This window comes from Epinephelus moara, chromosome 23 (assembly GCF_006386435.1).
Source record: "Epinephelus moara isolate mb chromosome 23, YSFRI_EMoa_1.0, whole genome shotgun sequence".
NCBI classification, from domain to species: Eukaryota; Metazoa; Chordata; class Actinopteri; order Perciformes; family Serranidae; genus Epinephelus; species Epinephelus moara.
The window spans coordinates 16,915,412-16,939,153 of NC_065528.1; the positions used below are offsets into that span (position 1 = coordinate 16,915,412).

A 23,742-nucleotide genomic window follows, 5' to 3' on the forward strand; every position below is an offset into this window, starting at 1 on the left:
GAGATATCCGTCATGTTCAGCAGTCAATTCTGACCGCGCTCAGTCTCACAAAGAGCAGATGGCCGATGTGTCAGTAAGACGAGCTGTGGTTTACTCCTGTCTTTGAAAGTTTATGACCCGTCAGGGCCATCGATGGGGTGGGCAAGTCACAGACAGAAGNCGTGTTCAGCAGTCAATTCTGACCGCGCTCAGTCTCACAAAGAGCAGATGGCCGATGTGTCAGTAAGACCGCGCTCAGTCTCACAAAGAGCAGATGGCCGATGTGTCAGTAAGATGAGCTGTGGTTTACTCCTGTCTTTGAAAGTTTATGACCCGTCAGGGCCATCGATGGGGTGGGCAAGTCACAGACAGAAGGTTCTGGCTGCCGGACCACGTCGTCCAGACTGCTGATGAAGTGTTTGAGGTCATCAAGGCAACGTTCGCGGATCTCCCCGAGATTCTCCCTGAGGGGAACCTGCAGCTGCTTCTCCAGGTTGGGGTCTTTCGCCACTAGCATCTTTACCACCATGCCAAATGTCTCACAGTCCTGCCGGTACACCTAAAAAACGCACAGGAATATGACTTAAATGGCAAATGACAAACAAAACTCTTAAAAACACACATTTAAATCCTTTTGTATTTGGATTTAGGACTAAAACGTGTCGACAGGCAGAGGTCAAAACGGAAACCAGCTCTTAAACGAGGAGATGAAAAGTTGTTTCCTTCCTGCTCAACCTGGCGCCTAGGTGTAAATATTCCAGCGTCATTGAGCCCAAGCTGATCATTCTGGTGTCAACACACATCATGTGGTGTCAAAAGATAAACACTTCTCCTCTCAAGTTTAATAAGGGCCTCTTATACGGGACAGGGTGGCCCAAGAAGCAATAAAACCCTGCTTTAGTAGAGTCTCAGAGGCTTATAACAGGTGTTAGAGGGACAACGAGGAAGAGGTGCTGGGATCTTGTTTGGGAGCTGCTATTTCACACCGAGCCTCGAATGCCTCATAAAACAATGGAGGGAGCCCGCTGCTTCCACATTAGCTGGTTTGATTTCCAAAGTACCAAAACAGACATTTGTTTCTGACTCATGATCCTTCACATGAGCTGACTGTGATGTTCCAGAGAGGGAAAATATCAGTCACCTGAACTGATGCTTATACTTTTTAATGTCAGTTTCCATTTTCTAGGAGAAGTAAAAGCTCCAGACAAGCTGTGGATGTTTTCCCACACACATCTGGCCGGGGAGCTCTGTTGCATCTCTCCCTACCTTGTTTCCTGTCTTCTCTTCACTGTTGTTAACAATAGCCATAAGATGCTACCAAGTCCACACTGACAGATCTAAAGAGACACTCACACCTCAATATCTCCGTAGGATGCTGTTCTCTCCTCTCTCTGTCTCTGTCTTTCCTCCACTATTTAATGACACGTTTCTCTCTCTGTTCAGTCTCTCTATGTCCTGCTTCCTCTTACCCTCCATCTCTTGAGCCCCTTTCCCACTGGACACAAAACCCACCAACATCTGGCTTTTGTATTTAACGAGAAAGGTTGCAATCAGCATTCATTCCCAGGTTAAATAACTGCAGCTCCAGCTCTAGTCGGCAGCGATGGAAGTACAACACCCGGGTGGATGCGCTAATTTTTGCCCCTTTTCTGACGCAATGCAATGACGGCCCGCCACAAAATACCGTCCGCCTCTGTCCAAGCAGCACAAGAATATTGTTTAAAATTGAGTCAACACTGAGTTTGAAAGAGAGACTTAATAAGCAAGAGATATAAAAGCAGTAACCATCGCAACATTTTCACTGACCTGCTGCTTTCTGCTGTTTTTTGCCACATTTGTGACGTGGTACCTGACAGACAAGGAAAAATAAAGAGAAACAGAAAGGTGTGCTTGTCTTCTTTCGAGCCAGGTCCATGGCTTTGGTCTACTGTCAATGGGAAAGGAGCCTATCTCCTATTTTTAGCGTGCTTTCCTGTTTTTTAACAGCCCACATACAAGCACTAATTTTGGTGGAAAAGGGTATTGGTCCATTCTCTTCCCTGGCTAAAGCTACAACCACGCTAATACATTTTCTTTAAAACACAAAACCTTTGCTGCATATAACCCCCTAGCACCCACACTTCTGCAGCATTATTGAACCCCTAAGACAGTAGCCTCTTTTATGCTGCCAGATTTTCGGCGAAGGTTGGGCCATTTTGCCAGCAAGCTGCGAGCCTTTAGACACACAGAGCTGGATTGGCGAGTTGATCCGAGGTGGCCAATTTTCCGCCTCTTAGGGTAGTCATATTGGCTGAACCTTTTTGGTTTAAAAAGAAGGAGGCGGCCTTCCGCAATGGGAGGGGCTGTTGAGGACTTGTGGGAGGAGCTGTTGATGACGCTGCTCGTGCAACCCACTGGTGGTGGATAAACAGGAAACAGCTGATAGGAATGAGCAGCTAGTAGCAAGAGGGAAACGCAAACCTGACAGACACTGTAAAGATGAGCAACTGGGGAGACAAGGAACTGCGCACCCTCCTTGTCCTCGCAAACGAAGAGGCCATTAATCGTCAGATGACGGGGACGGTGAAGGACGGGCCAACTTATGAGAGAATCGCCGAAGGACTGACCAGCTTCCCTCGGAGCACGTCACTGTTTACGTCACACGCTGAGCTACACCTTTTGTTACTTGCTCACGCCCCCCATTGCCCCGAAAAATGCGCATTCTGTATAAACAAAAGTAGGTAGGCCGCATTTTGCTGCACTCCCCAATTTTGTTTTTATACTGTCAATGCTGAAAGAAGACTGATTGGGCTTTTCTGCAAATTTGCACAATTCCTATTTAAAAAGGGCTAGAGACTTTAAAATTGCTGCTTTAGTTTGAACTCCGAGATTTCATTTTCATCTGAATGGGTGGTAAGGGGACTTTTTAAAAACGATGACGCAGACACTAACGCTCGTTTCCTGATTGGGTCTTGTGAGTCACGCCGTATTGCAAGTGGAAGTGAATTACGTCACCTTCGTACATATTTAGTCGTGCCGCAGGCGGACACAAGGTGACTTCAATGCACTACTGTACTGCTCTAATTCAGATATATTGTACCTAATTTTTAAATTTTTGTTAGAACTCTTCTCTATTCTGTATTTATGTTGATTGATTTTTGCTTTTATTTTTATTGTCTGTCACTATGTCAATGTTGTGCACCAATACACCAAAGCACCTTGTTAATGTGTGAAAACAAAACTTGGAAATAATCTGCATTCTGATTCTGATGAAAAGGGTTATGTTTGGATTTTTGTGTGTACACATGTGCGTATGTTCCTGTGTGTGTGTGTGTGTGTGTAAAATTAGGCCAGCCAAGGGTGAGTCTCAGTCATTCACCGGATACCAACAGTGGCTCCTGTGCTCCGGGGCATTTTAACTGACTGACTTATTTATAGCTTTTCACAGTGTCCCTAGAACAGGGAGCACGGTCGTAGTGGAGGAGAGATCACAAATAAAGATCTGCTGTCAAACAGCTTTTACGTACGCGCAACAACAGATGGCAACTTTCCAAAATCTGCATTAAACCAAAATATTTCCAGTGTATAAAAAGCAACGATCAAATCATATGATCGACTAAAACAGCCTGCAGTTGAAAACACAGACTGACCAGTACCATCCCCTGCTGATATCACCAACCACGAGACTTTAATAAAGATATCGGATTAGACCAGCGTCTCTGTCTTTAGAGAGCTTCTTAACCGCCTCCCTCTCGACCTACATCGAAGCCGATCAGTCACCAGAGTCTTCAGTTCTCCCTCATAGGGTGACCTGAATCTAACAATAGGATAAATTCATTGACAGGAAATGTATGGTGAACATAAGGATGCAAACAATTTCAGGAAAGAGCGCTGACGTAAAATAAACACACTCTGGGCGTTTCTATCATCCACGTACATTCCTCATATACAATAAATGATCAGGTGGAAGATGTTACACAACACATAAAGAATTCTGCACACAAAGCAAACCTGATAGCCCTGTGCTAAATTTAGTAACAACGCACAACACATTGTCCTTTATTTTTTATCAGCGCCTTATGGTTTCATTCGACAGCTGATAACTGATGACAGTGAATTTATTTATCAACTTTTCGGAGGAAGCATCCAATCAAGTGTGCTGACAACAACTTCTATGAATACGGGGGAAAGTTGTTCCTAGATAACAATGTGCTGAAAATGTACTTCCTGTATTCAAACGCACTTCCTGAAATCCCTCCCTTGTTATCCAATCAGGAAGGAAAAAGGACCAGTTCTTGACTTTGGGTGGGGTCGACCCAGAAGTGTCTCTGCCTCTTAAAATGGCTTTAAATTTTATTTTCTGTAGCCAGTTACAACAGGATTAGTGGTGAGCGTGTGAGCCTGCCTGGCTTCAGAGAAGAGCAAGAGTGAAAGAGTCAGGGCCTCGGTCCAGTTCTGCCATCTTTGTACCTTTAAAAAAAAAAGGCTGGAACTGTCTGGCTTTCTGTCTTGTAGCCAAATATATTTAGATTCCTCAACAAATGAAATAAAACACTCTTTGTATCGCAGCCTGGACTGTGAGGAGTAAAACATAATACCCTTTATTGCCTCTCATGCCTTGTCACTCACTATAACCGGTTAGTCTGTACTGCGGCCAAAGTCAACCTCGACAATGAGAACGAGTTCAGGTTGAATTTCAGCAGACCAATTTCACTTAGCTACACAAACACACAGTGAGGCTCTGGTATAATGCAGCCCAGCACGACGTCTGGCTGATGATGGAGAGTTCAGCTTGTGATGTATGAAAAGTGTAGAGACAGTTGGTGAGGAGCTACTGGACTGCGTTGTGCTTGTGTCGGTGTGTACAGCAGAGATGGCTAGACCAGATTGGGTGCAGAAAGCCAAACATCTGGCCGACACTTGTCAAGCGGCTAAACGAATGCCTGCTGCAACAGAAACAACTGCTGTGACTTTGTTGTTTCAGACTGAGAAAGAAAGTGTAACATAAGAGCGCTTAGCAGTGTTCTGGGCATGATGGGAAATTAATACCAGCCACCAGACAAGTGCTTATATATTTTCCAGTGCCTGGTTGGTGTGTCTGTAACTTTGGCAGTGAACCAACCATCATGAGAAGGCAGTTCTCTCAGGTTTTGATTAGTGTTTATAAAAGGTTTTAAAGGGTTAAAGTGTTTACCAACAAACAACAAGACAGACATTCTGGACTGTTTCCTTTCCATTTCCATTTGTCCTAGACAGAGAGTAAGGAAAGATGCTGGGCTAAATTTTACAGAACTTTGATTTCTGACCGTAAAAATTCAACAGCAATGTCTCTTTCCAGACATCATGACCCATTTACTCAAGGTAATCCACAGATGTTGTTGAGCGCAGTTTCATATAGGAACTATTTTCTTTCTACCGAACTACACGAGCCAACCGCGTCACTGCGCAGATGTAAGTGTGCATCCACTGCTACCACTGAGCTAGCTAACGTTACAGCTTAGCCAAAGAGGATGCCATTGATGTTTATGTCTTGCGCTGTCATGAGCACGAGCCTCTTGTCCATGAGTAGATGCAGGAATAGGGCTGTATCCAATTCAGAATTATGTCCGTCAAATCGGATTTGGCTTCGCAGCTACATCTAGGTGCCGAACAAAAAACTGACTGCTTGACTTAAAGACTCTTTGTTGATTTAGGGTGCTTTCAGACCTAGAGTTGTCTTGCTTTGGTCCGAATCAGGGACTAATTTTGTTACAGTTGCAGAGTCACCCAGAGTTGGTTTGTGTTCTCACGGCAGCATTTACAAGCAGACCAGATCAAATGCCTTGTGCAAGAGAGCTGCTCTTGATTGGTCAGAATTTCCACGTGGGAAAAATCCAGGAAGTAAACAAAATGTTGAAGAGTACACTTGCAAGATAAATGTGACACTTTCGAATGTCACAATGGAGGGACAACTACATGAGTTGATTTTAGAGCTGCTCATCGCTGAAATCAATGACCACCTCTTCAAGAAAGTCTCTGTCCGGTTGTTTTGGTGTGCACCCAAGTGCGATTGCTGTGTTCACACCTGCCCGAACCAACCGCACTTAGGGGGCAAACGAACCTGAGTTCGATTGAACCGAACCAAACAGGGCCCCATCTAGTTCCATCATATCCGAGAGAAGGCAGACATCTCTTCAACTGGTAACTCCAACAGTCGGCATCTCACACCAAAACAATCTAGACCGATAACAGCACTATAGGTAAGAGGAAAAATATGTATTATTGACTTAAGAGTGAACTGTCCCTTTAACTCACAACCACGTTTAAAACAAGCCAGCCTTTCATACCACACAGAGTGAGGACTGCCAAGTCACAAACAACCATCATTGCAAGTGGTCTGGATATCACAAAAGCCAAAGAAAGGGACGAGACGAGGGAAGAAAGCTGGTAATCATCCGTTTCTACTGACGATTCCACAGAATCAGAAATCCTAGAGAGAAAAGCTGAAACTTCATATCCCTGTGAAAATGGAATACACAGCTCCCTCTCATTTTTCATTTTCATCTGTACACTCTTTTCAGACCTTAACCTCATGACTACATTTGAAAATTATAGCAAGGGGGCATGAGTTATACTGACAATAGATACACAACGAATACTTAAGGATCACCAAGACCCATGTCAAGAGTAATCGTTTTCCAAAATGCATACTCAAATTATATGACCCGAAAACATGAAATTAGCCTCACACAATAGAGCTCACATGAATGTGAGGAGACACAGATGGGGGAGACAGAGACAGGCTATAAAATGGGCCAGAAGCTGCAGCGTCAGCAGCACTGTTATAACAGCCTATAGGTTCTATGGCGCAGCTCGATGTGAGAGCGCAGTGTGTGCTCCAGGGCAGAGCTGGCTCGGGTTTAATGGTCCCAGTAAAGCAGCGGTAGCACTCACTGGTGCAGGAATGGCCTTCATTAGATAACTGAGCAGAGCTGGAACCTCAAGCCTGAGGTGGTTTTTAGCTCTGTTAAGTGGTCGACCTCCCGATTTATTGTATGCAGAAATCTACCATGCCTGTGCTTTACTTGTGTTTCTGCTTTCGTTTATGTGTTCCTGTGGCATGTACATTATCCTAGTGTTTCCAAATGTGTGTGCATTTGTAAAGAGGAGTCAAACACAGAGTTGGAGCCATGCGGGATAATAAGCTGGTGCAGGGTTAATGAGCAGTGGTTGCAGTAATGCCAGTCAGGACGGGAGATTAACACCGAGAAAAAGGTGATAAATTTGGCGACAAGCTACTCTGGCAGATAATTAACCATCATTCCGCTCGAAAACTGATATCTGGCTGGCACCGGGGAAAGTGGCTGGTGAATTTTAGGATGTACCTGCCACTGTGACTGGTGGACAGAAAGTTAATTTCCTGCCCTGTTAGGAACATAATAGGTGGCTGTTCCAGTAATGCCTATCCAGTAAAATGATCCATGTGTGAGTCAGAGAAGTCGAGGCCACCATATATACGCCATCGTTGGCCAAGGGTACAGTACGTGTCATGTTTGCACCAAGTTGACATTTATAGAACAGTCTGACAAATTACAAAGTTGTAATGAGGATTGTAAACGCAGACATTTTCCAAAAGGGGCAACTGAGAGCCGGTGGCACAAAATGTTCCTTCATATATATTTATATTCTTTTACAAATGCTACATAAAACTAATAAAGAATTGTAGGTACATTATCTGTCTAAAGCACTGAAGTATCATCAATTATCAGTGCGTGGTGAGTATTTACAGAAATCGAAAATCAAGTTATGTGGGCTGTGAAATGTGTGAAACTCGCTGACGTTAAACTCAAACTCAAGGGTCAGCTAGTTGTGAATTTAAGGCTCCATCCACACTAATCATTCCCAGTTTAAAACACATAAATATCATTATGCTAACACCTAGCGTCCACAATACACTTCCCTGTGATTCTGTTCTAATTTTGGAAACTCTGGGGTTGTGTTTTAGTCTGGGTGGGCAGAAACAGTCTTCTGGAAATGATGACACAGACACCCATGTTCATACGCGAAAACATTATAGCTAGGTCAACATACTAGTTTTGCTCCCGGTATTGCTCTAAAATGTCGCTGTATTTGCTCTGTAACGACTCCCAATTTGTTTTCCGCCTTTTTACTATCTTCTTTTGAAGTGTAACTTTTGTCGTCAGTTCAAGCAAAGACTTACTTTTGCCATCTCGGTAGTACTTTCAGTAAGCATCCAACCCCTTCTAAAATGTTAACGCTGGGGTGAGCTGGCAGACATACCTTCTCTATCTCCTGAGCTTTGGCTGTGATGGCCAGGGCTCGTCGCTGTTCAAAGTTGTCTGCAGACGACTTTTGGCTCTCCTCCACGACTAGCGCCGCCAGCGTCTCATCTTTGATTCCTTCTGGAGGAAGGTTCTCCTCCTAAAAAGGTAGAAGAGAGAATGGGTTGAGTGACTATTCCAAAATGGTTATTTCAACACTCGCAGCGTAAGAGAAATGAAATGTTTTTAAATAATGTAATGTATGATTGATAACTACGGAAGTGACAAGTACAGAAACATGAATAAATGTTTTGAAAAGCGTACCAATAATACTGCTGCCAAGATGACAGGAATGACTAATGCTAGCAGATAACAGGAAAGCACATTTGTCAGCAACTTATAGCGCTATCACATATTCTGAGTGCAATGCTACGACCTGACCTTCTGACTGTTTTACTTTACAGGGAAGATGTGGTTGATGAGGCGTACCAAAAGGATGAAGTTATACAGCTCCTGAAGATGAAAAGCCAGAGTGTACGCTGTGGATGTCTTGTTACATCCACAACAATCAGAATTAGAGTTTCATAGGAATTATAGCATTAAGAAGCCGTATATCATCTGTATATTCATCACAGCATTATGTAGATCTTTATACTGTACACTGTTCTCATTACTTAGCGAATTACAACTAGAAACTGGCTTAATATTGCCCTCATTTCTTGTAGCAAACTGTAGAATTTGATATTTCAGCTGGTTTTATATCTTGTGAATAGGAAATCTGGCTAGGGAAGCCATGATGAGCCTCCTAATGGATAGACTGGAAACTCTAGTCCCCATAAGTATTACTGTGAGCGCCAAAAGAGAGAGCAAAGGGGAAAATGAGGCCAACTTGGATCACTGCTCAATTTCTTTTGCTCATTTCCTGATACCATTAAGAGTTTGAAGGCCAGAGAGCAGAACTGCCCAGCCATGACTAAAGTCCACTCGTACATTAAGGGAAACGGGCCACGGACTAAGTCATATTAAATCTCTAGATGAATGAGGGAAGAAACTACAGGGGATGGTACATCACAAAGCCGAGTGTGGTCTAAAATAAAAAGCACAACTCATAAAGCATCATCCAATTATCCTTCCTTCCAAGTCTCTCCCTGAAGCTATGCTTGGGACAAGTCCAGTGTGTTGCTCGTGCATCTATGTTTGTCAGCGTTCAGCCTCCTTAGCCTCGGTGAAAAAAATATCCCCGCCTGAGTCTTTCATTTCAACTCACTGGGCACAGCCCAAACTGGAAGGGATATTTCACCATCAATATGAAGCTTGGCAGATAGATTTTGTGCAAAATGAATTTTCATCAGCCGGGAGGTATGAGTAATCTCTTTTCAATGTAATAATAAAAATGAAATTAAAAAAAAAAAAAAAAAAAAAAAAAAAAAAAAGGTTATTAAACCTTAAGTACTTGCCTGCACGGTCTGGTGAATCATGAACAGACCTTCACAGTTAGCACTGCAGTAGATTCTTGATTACTGTGTTTTAACCAAGGATGGGGTGATAAGTGACTTCTTTAACAGATCACCACACCCACAATATATTGATCATGGAGAATTTCCATTATCAGGATAATCGGCAATATTGTGTCCAGCAGCACCCACTACTCTGCAACCAACCATAAAAGCAAGCAAAAACAGGCTGCATACACACCAACTTGAAAAAATGCAAAAAAATCTTAGGGGCCGTGTTCACAGAAGCATTTTTCCTGAGGCCAGTGTATTTTTAATTCTTTGCAATAGAGACACTGTGTATTTACACTCCGCTATAAATGCCAGCAGTGTGATGAGGCCCTGAGCATCGAGTCGAGCGCTGCACGTTTGGTGTTTACTTCTGAGCACTGACAGTTGAAAAATGTTCAACTTTAGGTAAACCGCTGCACTCGTCACTGTCACTTTTTAACCAATTGTCCAAACAAATTTAAGGAGGGACAAATACCCCAAAGACCAAAAAGCCACACTCTGCTATAAATGCCAGCAATGTGATGAGGCCCTGAGCATCGAGTCGAGCACTGCACGTTTGGTGTTTATTTCTGAGCACTGACAGTTGAAAGATGTTCAACTTTAGGTAAACCACTGCACTTGTCACCGTCAATTATTACCCAGCTGTTCAATCATGTTTAAGGAGTGACAAATACCCCAAAGACCAAAAAGTCATATCTTACATGTGGTAAACAACAACAACAACAACAACAACGGATGAAACTATGTTATTATACTGTGTATTAACCCACACAGACCGGCGGGTCCTACCTTTCTTCCTGTAGGCTTCAGCCTTCCCTTCATTCAGAGCAAGTACTCTTAACCTGTGCCGACATTTTTACTTCTGCAGATATTTTGTATCCTGGCAACCAGATGCAACCAAAGCATATAATGTGAAAAAATCCATCCAAAATGTAAGGTAAAGCTATTCCATCGACCAAAGCCTGGTTTAAACAAATCATTTTTGTTGTTTGGTGACGTATTTGTATTACTCCCACTGATAGTCTGCCATGCTCATTTGTGCTAAGATGAAGTTTGAAACCATAAGAGCATTTTTGGGCTCATCTTGCAATGAAGTTCAAAAAACATACGAAGAACTCCGTCGTATTAGAGAAATGCCACCTATCTCTACAAAAGACAATAATTACATCTAACACAAAGGTTTATCACCTTGTTGGCCATCTTGCCCTCCTCATATGCCTAGACCTTTACGAAACATGAAAGTCTGGACCAGATCTAAGGGCTATTATCCAATAGCTGTCGAAACATTTCACTCCAAACCTAAACTGCATGGTGGCACTACAGGGACAGTCAGGGGAACAACAAAATCATTAGAATGCATCCTCTGGGAAACATGAATAAAAGGTATTACAAGTTACTGACCAACACCACACAACCGTGTTGGTTGTGTGGTGTTGGTCAGTAACTTGTAATACCTAAAAATATTACAATAACTGAGAAACCTTGATCTGAAATCACAACAGGTTTATGACCTGTGTGATCCTGTTTTTCTCTGCCCTGTTTGCATCACCACATCTCAGCAATTATCTCAGTTGGTAAAAATATTACCATATTGTAATAAGAGGAACTTCGTGCCTTGTTTAGGGCTAAAACCTTTTAGTGACCTTTTCGATGACAGCACATGCCCTCCACCCACCATGCCACCGTGGCTCGCAGCCAGAGCCGGAGGTGCTCTTTAGACCCCCCTCTTTGGTCTCTTCTGTCTGGGATGGCTCCAGAGAGCCTGTGTTTGTGTTTGTTGAATCCCCACAGCAGGCAGCGACCAGGGGCCATGAGTGCAATCTTTACTGGGGGCACAGCACAGGCCTTTCATGTTGGCCAAGGTTACGGGTTGGTGCCCCCAGAACAGAGAAAAACAATGCACCACAGGCTAGATCAAACACAGCAAATAGCAGCAGTGTGCATGTGTGTGTGTGTGTGTGTGGAAGGGTGGGGCACTTAGCAAAACTTTCATCACAGCAGTTGATTGGGTGGTGGTGGGTGGTTCTAACAAAAAAATGCACGAGGAGGAGAAGAAAGCACAATGTTTTTTGAGCTGTATCTTGTAATTTCTGGACTATAAAGTAAGCGCATGGGTCGACAAAGATATCAAAGTGCCCACACAAAAGGAAGACCCAATGAAAATATATAAAAAATAATGGCAACATTCAAATTACCTCCAGCGTGTTTTGAAAAGATCTAAAGGCTGCTAATGAGATAAGTAATAAGGCTGCTTGGACATTAAAGTAGCATTTAAAGATGCTGTTTTATTGGCCTTCTGATCAAAGACTGCACATCATGAGAATGTCAGGCTGTTTGCCGAAAATGAAATACAGCCATTGACAAGTAGAGCAGTGCCTACAGGAGCAGTAGCTGTCAAGAGATGGTTTTAGCGTTCAGACTGGCCGTCAAACTGTGTGCCTTAAAGGTCTAGTACGTGGGTTTTAGTGGCCTCTGTCAGTGAGGTTGCAGATTGCAACCGACTGAAACTTGTCCCTTGTGACCAAGCGTGTCGTGCAAGTATGGTGGCCAACGCAAAAATGTGAACAACTCTTTCTAGAGCCAGCGTTTAATTAGTCTCCATGGAAGAGGATCCGCTCCATGTGTACTTTAGATATGAACAGCTTGTTTAAAGCCAACAAAAACAAAGCAATTCTTAATTTCAAGTGATCATACATTAATAAAAGCATGGTAACGAATATATTCCATTTCTGCCAATATATCCCCCTAAATCTTACACACTAGACCTTTAAAGGGGTTCCATGTAATATTCAGAGTGTATTTTGTCTGGACAGGATTCTAAACAAGGAAGTGGCTGAGACGGCTAGTGGCTAACAGTGCTAACTCCATAAACAGTGCTAAACAATGACAACAGTGCTAACAGTGCTAACAGTGTTAACCAGGGAGAACCAGAGGGTGGGCACTACGCTTCCGCGATAATGCCGTCCCATTATCATTGCTAACCGCCATATGAGCACAGTCCAAAGAGATGGCGATAAGCTAGACCAGGGTTAGGCAAACTGCAGTGACAGTGGTTACTTCTTTTTATATATCTCTCTCTATTTATTCAGCCTCTCTTTCAAACTCGGTGCAGACTAAATTTGGAATGATGTTTTAGCTGCTTGAGCAGTGACTGACGGTATTTTGTGGAGGACCGTCTTTGCATTTCGGCGTGAAAGGGGCTTATTTCCATCACTGCCGATCAGAGCTGGAGCCAATAAATAGCCATGCCTACTGCCAAGTGATTTGACCTGGACGTGAATGCCGATTGTAACCTTTCCCCTAACATACAAAAGCCAGATGTTAGTGGGTGTTTAAGGGTTTTTAGTGTGGTGGGAAAGGGTTGCGACTTCATTTTCTGCTCAGGACACCATTACTCCACTATATCTTTACATATCAAACTGTGGTTTGTTGTTATTTTAATGCTCTGAATGTCACATACAGAACCTTTAGTTATGTTTGACCAATCAAAATCATCCATCCTATATATGACGTGAATGCAGCGTAGGACACACTGGTTGTTAATAGTTCATCAAAGCTTTTCCTGTGATGCCAAGGTTGCAAATCAATTTCTCACGTGCACAAGACCACTGACCTGCTCCATCTGCTAGACAGCCACAGTTACCAAACACAGTCAGTCATACTCCAACAGAAAAAAAGGAAACGATTGTTCATTGTAAACGGTCTAAACACACCCCAGTAAGTTCCATGGGGACTTCTTGTGGCTTTGCAACTAAGATCCTGTGATAAAGCTGTGACTTGGACTACTGAGTTAGCCTCTTCACTTCTGGGTGGCCACAGCGAGACGCACTGCACCTAATCACATCTGATTCTATTTACACTCCTCTGCGTAGTTGGAGATGGATGATATCGGCAAAACATGCTATTATTTGCAAAACAGGCAGGAGAGATCTACATTCAATACTAACTCAAAACAGTTTAAGTATTTTATTTTAAAAACAAGAGCACTTTAACGAAGCACAGCTTGTGCTCTTGTCTACACTCGAGCCCTTCTCCCTACAGCATTACAAGTTCTTGAGATTGAAGTCTGCTTACAGCACAGGTAAACAAAGCGCGGACCCGATGGCTTTTATGCTCTACGTGAGGGCCACTTTAAAACCCATTAACATACTTCAATGGGACTAAACACTTATTAAAAAGGATGGAATTTAAGAAGTTCCAGATGCATCCTACGGTACAGTGACATGGGGAAGGACCTGCTGTATTTATAATAAAAGGCAAAAAGCTTGTATTTTTCAAAAGAGGCAAAGGCTTGCATTATATTCTTGTTGGTTTAGTCAAATTTAAGCACAAAAAAAACACACCAATATTGCAGTACGGTACCTTATTTGAGGTTGCGCTATGTGGGGACCCTTCTCTTGACAGGCCGGGAATTTTGTCTGGAGAAATACAAAAAAGGAAAACAAACAGTTTGACAGAGTAAGACTTGAGTGACAGGCAAAATAATGTGAGAGAAGCAGATTTGGAATGAGAAAATGAAAAACTAGAGAAGGGAGGAAAAACAGCGGAAAGCAGAAATTCAATGGAAAAAGGTCAATTAGTGTGTCTGGAAAGTAAGTGAGGATGTTTTTATGGTGATCACGGATCTGTAAAGGTGTTGATGTTTGCTTCCAGGATCCACACAGGCACCTTGGCTAGAGCATCTGGAACAATCAAATGGATTCACTGTTATGTACATTTCTTTCTTTTACAGATTCCAACTCCTCAATCGGACACCACCTCCTCTCTCACTTTCCATTTGTCTCGCAGTACTCTAGCACCCTCAAAGGCTTTATCGCCGACCAATCAAGTCTACCAACAAACATGAACTCTGAGGACCTCGCTATGAAATAAAAACACCCCAATGTGGAAGCTTTGGCTTCAGGAATATCCATCAGACATCCTATACCCTTTCCCTCCCGGTCCACACACGACCTGGTGGCATCTTTATGAGGCCTGACAAAGTGGCAGACAGAGCGGGGAGGACGGCTGGCTGCTGGACACATTAGAAACACTCTGTCTCTCTCGGGTTACCCAGACTGGGAATAGGTTAAGTTTAACGATTGTAACCTTTGTATATTTCTCAAACAAATCTTCTACATGTAATTTCACCTTGCTCTCAGTCATTTGGATCGTCAAATCAATTAAAGACATGGTACAGAGACTACACCATGTTGTATAGAAATGACTGCCAAACTGCTTTTGATGCAACTTCTCTATTCCGTCTACGACTATACTGAACTGTACTTACCAGTCGTCTTGCTCTGAGAATAACTCTCTTCATACCCTGTAGGAAGACCAAACCGTAAGGTCACTGGCTGTATTCATAATAACTAGGCCTTCTTAATTTACAGCAACCTCGCAAGCACACTCACTGCCCTGATGCTTCACCGTAAATATGATTAATGATGTTATGTTCTGCTTTCAAGAGGTCACGATCATGCATTTTAAATGTTTAACACACTACTGACATGTAGCAACATTATTTTGCTACATAAGCATTATGACCAGTTATCATTCCAATGCTGCGTTTCCACTGCATGGTTCGGCTCGACTTGCTTGTGGTACCAGGTCCTGTTTTCTATTTTGTTTCCCAATTTGGAAAGTACCTCCTCAGTGAAGGTAGGATTCTCAGCTGACTGGCATAGCCGCACTGCATGAAACTGCTGTGACATGATCTTCAACATGACACTTGCTGAATCCTTTCATCAGCAATTAAGAGGAACATCTGCACTCCATAGGTTTTATTAAACGGCAGCCCACAAAATCTACACCATGCAATTGATGGAGTGAATAAAAAAAACTGCAGTTACTATTGACGGTAGCTTGGCTGATCTATCATCCAGTGCCAATCATGTCTCTATAAAGAGAACTGGATACAGAGTTGGAGGCGGGGCCCCGCTCATTCCTATGAAAGCTGCGCAGTGGCACATGAAGCCAACAAAGTTCGACTTCTCAGCTTGTTGTTGGGCCTCTATTGCAAACTCACCAGAGACTTTCACCTACCCAGAGGCTAACTCCTTGTTTATTGCTCTGCTGACTTGATTGAAGATAAAATGATTTCATCAAGCGGCTCTTCTAGACTTTCCAAATCTCATAAGACCAAAATGATCAAAACCCGATAGTGAAATGAGTTATTTCTTGGGGGTTGTGACAGTCAAAAAATGCAATCACTGAGCCAAATAACATCATGTGACAGACCTAAAGTTGTAATTCCACGGTCTGGCCACTATGTCAAATTGCCTTCAAAGCCTGGGGGCTTGGATCGCACTAGTGACAATTCTCTCTGACCAATCATGGATCGCAGTGTTTAAACTAAACCTTCTAGCAGGGTATCCCACACACTCATATTTGTGGTGGCTTGCCACAATATCATATTTGCCTTATTTAATTTTCAAAATTTTTGGAGCTGAACCATTCATTCAGAGCACATTCTGAATATGCCATGTGGTTATTCAGAGCACCACACCATTCTGAGCACAGTACACAAAGCATACTCTAAGCACAGATGGAGCAGCAGAACCCATTGGAACTTAGAGGAGAATTAAGAAAAGTAGAACTTAACTGTTCATTAATTCATATAGAAAAGAGCACTCTGTTTCTTAAAACAACAGCGCACTAATTGTGTTGTGTTGTTCGTTGTTTTTTTTAAACTACAATAGACAAAACAGGCTGCTTTCCCATGGAAACTGCACAACCTGCAGTCCAGCACTGGGTCTAAAAGTTTTCGTACACTCGCCTCTGGAGCAGCTGCTCCTCAAACCCACTGATCCGATCAGCTCTGATGGATCCGCCCACGAGCTGATCGACTGAAACTCAGCAAAGGAAAAAAAATAAATCATGAGGAGTTCCGCCTGCGCTGCGTTCACAATAAAACTCCACAATTCAAAGAGGGGAAACAGAATGCTCATAAAAGGACAAAAAAAGTTTGCCGATCTGTGCCCCCCCCCCCCCCCCCCCCCCCCCACCCTCNTCATGAGGAGTTCCGCCTGCGCTGCGTTCACAATAAAACTCCACAATTCAAAGAGGGGAAACAGAATGCTCATAAAAGGACAAAAAAAGTTTGCCGACCTGTGCCCCCCCCCCCCCCCCCACAGATTCTATTTCTGTCGGAAACACTGTCTCGTATATGCAGGTACCACAACTTTTGCTGATGGAAAACCAAAAATGAACAAGCTGAGCAGAGCTGTGCCGTAACATGCAGTGGAAATGCGACATAAGGTCCACTGAGCTCATTTGTGAGAAAAAAAGCACCAATCAAAATGGCAATTTAAAGAAGAGATGATCAGCACTAAAGATGGTAGTAGACATAACACTATATTACTTGTGGAAACAGGGAGTTCTGGAGATTGAGATGTACAAACCCAACATGCAAAAAAAGGTTACACTAGCACTTATGCCTTTTACAGTCCAGTTAATCTAAGATTTAATGCAGACATTCTGGAAAAGTTATACAGTTATGTAAATTTGACATAACAGTACACGCCTCTTTCTCATTTGGTCTGGAGAGTTATTTTTAAAGCTTCACATATATCTCCAGACCTAGAAAATCAACTTTCATACATTTACAGATCAGTGTAGGAAGCATGGAAAGTGCTAATGTACCTCCAAAACAGGTAGTAGAAATGCTTAATATAAAAAGGAACCTGCTACAGCAAATCACTACAGGGTACTAGGTAGGAAACAAAATTCATGATGCAACTTCAGACCTGGGTGAAAAGAATTCAGTGTCAAATAGGACACGTTTACTGTGGTTAGAATTCTTTAGTGTTAATTATTCTGCTAAGGTTTAAATATTTCATTATATTCTGTAGGTTTAAACTTGATTCTGACCTCCACCCTTGCATCCTTCTCAAAACTTCAAGTGCGGGAGAGGAGGCCACAACATGTCCTTCTAACACTTTTCTGACATGACAAGGATGCAAGGAGACGTGTGAGGAACAACAACGTCAGCTAATTGTCACCCAAGTCCGAGCTTGTTCACATGGCTCAATGTACAGACCCAAAGTTTCATGTCCACTCTGTTGAGGAAAGAGCGCCCCCCAAAGGTGCTCAGAAACACCTGCGTGACCCTCTGGACCGTCCACACCTAAAAAAAGCCAGTCAGCCAGATTAGCAGTCATGGATCAGACAATGAGATAATAGAGGGAAATTAAGAGGTCTTAACAATAACTGTGCATTTTGGGGGTGATCTTGAGTTTGAAACTTGTTCTGAAAGGAAGGCCTGACGAATCTTTTTCAAATGGCCTTCGCCAATGAGTCTTGACTAATATTGGATATTCATTGTGTTAATTTTCCCATTGTGCCAGGATGGACTTCAAGGGGTTTTAAAAGAGCTCCACACTGCATCATGGGAAGGGAAACTCTAAGGGTTCTACATACTCTTGCCTTGCTGTGAGGGAAATGGCAGGCCCTTGGCTCTGTCTGGTGAGTAGCCTCTGCTGCTGACGCTGGAGCCGGAGCGACTGTGGGGGGAGCGGGCCACCTCGCGGCGCACCGGAGAGCGCTCTCTGAGTGGAGGGAACGGGGCTGCCTTTCTCCTGAAGTGGTCTCGGTCCTCTCTGGAAGAGCAGAGGGGACGTGTGGGCTGTCATAATTTCAATAGTCTGAACAAATTAGCTCCTCTTCCTCATCTGACAAAAACCATTATCTGCCACAAGTGTTTCGGAGAATCTAAGAACAATGACTCATCCCTTTCTTTTTATTTCTGCCATCACAGCACAACACTGCCATCTAGTGGCCTAAATATATGCAGATAATTATTCTGACCATACCCACATCCTGTCTGACTGCAGCACTGAGTAGGCTGTATATACTTCAGCAGTGATTAAGCATGCACTCATTCTTACCCTCTGTCCAGGTTGAGGATGGCTTGCACCAACGTGTCTTCCCCGCTCTCCGGAAGCGATCTGGGCGCTGGGTAGATGCCCTGGTTACGCACGTTGTGAGGAGGTGGTGGTGGTGCACGGGCACTGAGGGAATAAATACATACTTATTATACGTAATGTACTGCCCAGCCCTGTAACCACGTATAAGCTTGAACGTATCCAATGGCCAGATGATGTTTAAAAATGCAGACAAAACCACTTCAGTCTCTTTAGATCTCTGTCAGGATCCTAACCTGACTACAAACATTTATCCAGGCAGAAGGGACACCATCACTCTGGCTTACATACAGGCAATCTTTTTCTAAAATATCATTAATGCTAATGCATGAGAACAAAAATTACAGAGAGGTGATACTTTGTGCGAATCACTGTGACTGCACACGGAGCAACAGATCCCCCAGAGGGTCTAAATATGCATCAGAAGCTTGAGATGTTAAATTATACGGAATATCAATTTTTAATGTGTTGCTGATGGCCGCAGGGTAATACAATAATGTCAACAGTATGATATGCAGATTTAGTTTATGCCTCCTAATAACAACACCTTCTAAAATGGAAAAATAACCCCAGACACGCATTGTGCTCCTTTTCCTAACTCCCCAACACGTCTCAACTGACCTCTGACCTCTACCCACACCAAACCCACCAATCAACAGGCCGGAACTGACCTCAGTGCCCTTTCACAACTCCAAATGTTTGTCTGGAGTGAAAGCCTTGGATTCGAGTCAGTGTAATTTGTCTGTCTCTCTCTCCTGTTTAACAGCAGCTGTATACAACTGTGCATTTTAAGATTGGCCCTCTATCAACTTTTAGTGTTGATACTATTGAGGGGATTTAACAAAAGACTGCAGAGCATCTCGTGTCATGCTCGGTGGGGTTATCTTATTTCACCTCTTTGTTGTTTATATCCAGCTACGTGAACTTCAGTGGAAATATTAAATCAGATAAATCATTTGTTTTGGCACCGCCAGACAGCACAGGTGCAACCTGAAAACCTAACCAAACTTCTCAATATCCAACAAGAAAGAGGAGCATTTCTCACCATGCACAGGGTGGCTACATGTGTCAGACACTTAAATTTAATTCAAGTTCTTATTTAAGCATTGCAGGTATGTATTAAGGTAAGCAGGCCTACATACATGGTACGTGCAATGGGAGGTTTGATGTAGGAATATGGTTAATAGAGTGAGTTAGGTTAATCTACATTTTGCCAACAGCTTAGTGTAGGTCCACAGTAACAAGACAGTTTTAGGTTCAGTGGTAGGCTTAAAGATTAGAAATGTAGACTTTCTGTTTTGACAAAAGTAAATTAAAAGATGGATAAATGAAATTAGATAAAAAGTCTATTCCAATTAAGAGCTCACAAATTCAAATTTAAGGCCATGTAATGACTTTTAAGGCCTAATAAAAACACATTTTAAGGCTTTAAGGACCTGCATACACCCTGATGCAAATGCACCTATTGTGTTTTCTTTACGCCAACACACCAATGCCAAAATCGTATTTACAAAATTATGCAATTTTTCAAAATCAAAGCAATAGCTGAACAAAATAAATTAAAGGACAATATAAACAGGCAACATCAGAATTGATTTAGGAGGGAAAAAAGCCTGGTAAAGCCTTGCATTCAAGTCATCTAAGAACTGCAGCTAAATATATATAGAACAGTGCTGGCTAAAAATGACCAACATTACAAGCCACATTTGAGCAATCAAACACAGAGGATCTGTTCATAACAAAGTGCATAGAACAACACTGCCCCCTGCTGTCCATACTGATAGCAACCAAATCTGCTGAGTGGCAGGACATATAGAATGGAAATGTAAGCTCCTTTAAGACAAACAGAGGGCGTTTACCCAAACTCCATAGGCCGTCCTGTGTGTGGGTCTTCCCTGGGTACTCTGTAGGGATAGTCCTCCTGTATGATAAAAATGTAAAAAAAAAAAAAAAATCCATGACAATTGTCCTAAAATACAGATACTATGGGACTTATACATAATCACTCTGATTTTGTTTGTTTATCTTCCATGTATCTAAAATTGCCCCCTTCAATTTATATCATTATGTCTCATGGATGCATGACCGTCAAGCTGATAAATACGATATATATAAAAATGCATGGCAAGACAGTTGTAGTGAATTTTAGACGATACGTCCAGGAAATGTCACTAAGTTAGTCAATGAGCCATAAAGATAAGAGTAAAATAAAAATACAATATCTATATATGACAAGAAATCCCTCATAATGAAATACCAAAGTCCGCAAAATAAATCAAAATATAAAATATGAACATGATAGACTGATACAATATGTCTGCAGCATGTTTAGGCCCATAGTGTCAATCAGTCTGACACATGTAGTGCTTTTAATAGTATTGTTAATCCTCAATTGTGAGAGAATTTTACTGTGATTATTTCCAACTCTGTGCTTTTGTCTCTCTTACATGTGTTCTGTGCTTCACATCATTCTTATTTTGCTTGTCAACAAACAAGCAACTTCAATTAATTTTTTTGTTTGTGACTTTTCTTCAAAGTTGAAGAAATATTTAGAAGTTTCTAAAACACACATTTTTTTTTATCTCTGCTGCACACATTTTCACGACATTTAATACAATGTGTTCATATGTGTGCAACAATGTTAGTTGCATGACATTAATCTTCTCACCCTCCTTGACGGTGGAACAGCTCTGCGTTCAGCGGGGAAATGAATGTTGTCACCATGGTAGCCCCTCTGATCTTCGTGATAATTCCGCGCTGGGCCTCCTCCGTTCGGGAAAAAGCGTTGACCTCCTTCATATTCGTACCCACCGCGGCCGTAGTCTTCCTCTGGCCTGCCAAAGGGGCCCCTCCTCTCCATTGCCCCAGCTGGACGTGGGTATGGACCCTATCAGGATGGGTACAATTTTGGAGTTTGAACGGGGATCCTGTTTTGTAAATGTTATGCTTAAAGATGTCTGTTTGGCTTATGGCAACTTGGCTGAGGACTTTCTCAGCTGATGTAGAAAATCTCTGTGGGGATTATTCTCAGTTAAGCGAGCTGTGCAAAACCGTGGTATTCTTGATCAGAACTGCTTTGTAAGACATGCTGTCCAAGCACATCAAAGATAATACATTTATTTATAGTCGTTGTAGTAGGAATTTGTTAGAAACAAATTATTCTAGATGTTTGCCGTTCACCAAATAAGTTTTCCATCTTATGTTGTTATGTGCATATGTGATACAACAAAGTCAAAAGTGATATCAAGAGAAGAAAATAATGTGAAGTCACTTTGTACACACTCACCGGTCTCTCCGTTAAAAAGCGTTCATCGTACACCTCTCGTAAACTCCTGTCTCTTCTGTACGTCACTGCAAAAGGCAAACAGTGAGAGACGCTGTATGAACTGTACATGCGATCAATCATGCAAGGGTGGTTCCACAAAATAAATAATGCAAACCAGTTCCTGTATTCACAGATGGTGTGTGTGTTCCAAGGCAACTTCTTTAGGCAGCAATATTTGAGTGAAACATGTTGTCACTAGATATGCAAAAGACTATGGCAGAGCATCGGTGCATTATGCCTTTAAGGCACCAAGTTAAATAACCCAGTGCGTGAGGTGTCAAAACTTCCTCGGTCAAACAATATCTGCATTTAATCCTTTTTGTTCCCAGAGCTAGAAAAAAAAGACTATTTGAGTGGTTTTGCTTGCAGCCAATCACAGCAAGTGTTCTTTGATGTAATGCAACGTGTGACTGGCCCACACCGCAGCAGTCTCCACAGTATCCGAAATCTTGGCCTCATTTTGGATCATTCCCTCTCCTTCGACCAGCACATCACCAAAACAGCGCTCTTTCACCTCAAGAACATCGCCCGCCTCCGTCCATCCCTCACCTCCTCAGCTGCAGCAACCCTCATCCACGCCTTCATCACCTCCCGTCTGGACTGCTGCAACAGTCTACTCAATAAGCTCCAGTATATCCAGAACTCTGCTGCCCGGCTACTCACCCACTCTCGCACCCGTGACCACATCACCCCTGTTCTCCATAAGCTCCACTTCAAAATCCTCCTCCTAACACACAAAGCCCTCAATAGCCAGGCCCCACCCTACCTGTCTGAGCTCCTCCATCATCACACTCCCACCTGCTTACTCCGCTCTGCTGATGCCAGCCTCCATCACTGCTCCCACCCTCTGGAGCTCACTCCCCAAACCCATCCAAGACTCCCCCTCTCTCTCCATGTCCCTAAATTTGTAAAGCGTCTTTGAGTGCCATAAAAAGCGCTATATAAGTATAATGTATTATTATTATTATAAAATAGTTGACTGAATGCCTTATTTAGTACAATGGGCACTGGATCAAGTAGGAAAATAGGTATTAAATGAAGCACTCTATCTGTACCTGTATCACTTTAAGGGAATTGGTACTGGCATAATGTTTTAACACCCTGCTCTACAGAAGACAGAATCATGTCTTTATGTTATCATCTTAATAAAAACAAAACAGTGTCAAAAGGATGTAAAGACAAGTCACTAACTTACTTTTGGACTAATGGACCTCTATGGATCAGGGTGGTGTGGGGAAAAACACTGTAAAAAGATTTGTAGAAAACAGTAAGTTAGCATTAGACTACGTCCTTGGGATAGCTTTCCATGCAGCTGTCCAGGATATCAGCTTCATGATTAGACCTGTACATGAAAACAGAAATAGCTGTATCTTTTGTCAGTTACGTACAAAACAAAAACACACTATCTTGTATATGATGCAACTGAGCGTGCTGAAGTTTCTTTCTGCGGAAGAACACACAGAGCACTAGCTTGACAGCAACTGATAAGCTACAAAAAGCAAGCTACTGTAGCTCTGTGTGAGACCGACAGCTAGCACTGCTAATTAGCTAGCCTGCAAACATCCGCACGTTTTGTGTCATCTCAGAGCGAGTTGACTCGTCGATACCGACACACAAAAATCATAAACAAATATCTGCGGCGTAATATCACACCTTCTAGTTAAATACACGTCCAATAACCCGCGGCAAATGGCATTTATTACACGCATATTAGCAAAACAATCTCACCTTCTTCGACCGTTAAGCTAGGCTGGCATTTCCCGGTGGCTAGCTACATGTCTGTTTTATTG

General features: G+C 42.6%; 1 protein-coding gene across 1 annotated transcript; it reads right to left on the reverse strand.

Annotated features, from left to right (window-relative positions):
- Positions 1–160: 160 nt before the first annotated feature.
- pphln1 (periphilin 1) lies at positions 161–23,741 on the reverse strand. The gene is made up of 13 exons (XM_050035872.1): positions 23,681–23,741; positions 23,148–23,195; positions 21,914–21,978; positions 21,296–21,514; positions 20,487–20,548; positions 18,592–18,714; positions 18,125–18,303; positions 17,745–17,831; positions 14,994–15,029; positions 14,087–14,142; positions 8,239–8,379; positions 227–538; positions 161–180 (listed from the first exon to the last, which is right to left on the reverse strand). Coding segments are annotated over exons 2-12 (1,242 nt in total). The 5' UTR covers positions 23,149–23,195; positions 23,681–23,741; the 3' UTR covers positions 161–180; positions 227–265.
- Between the last annotated feature and the right edge of the window lies 1 nt (position 23,742).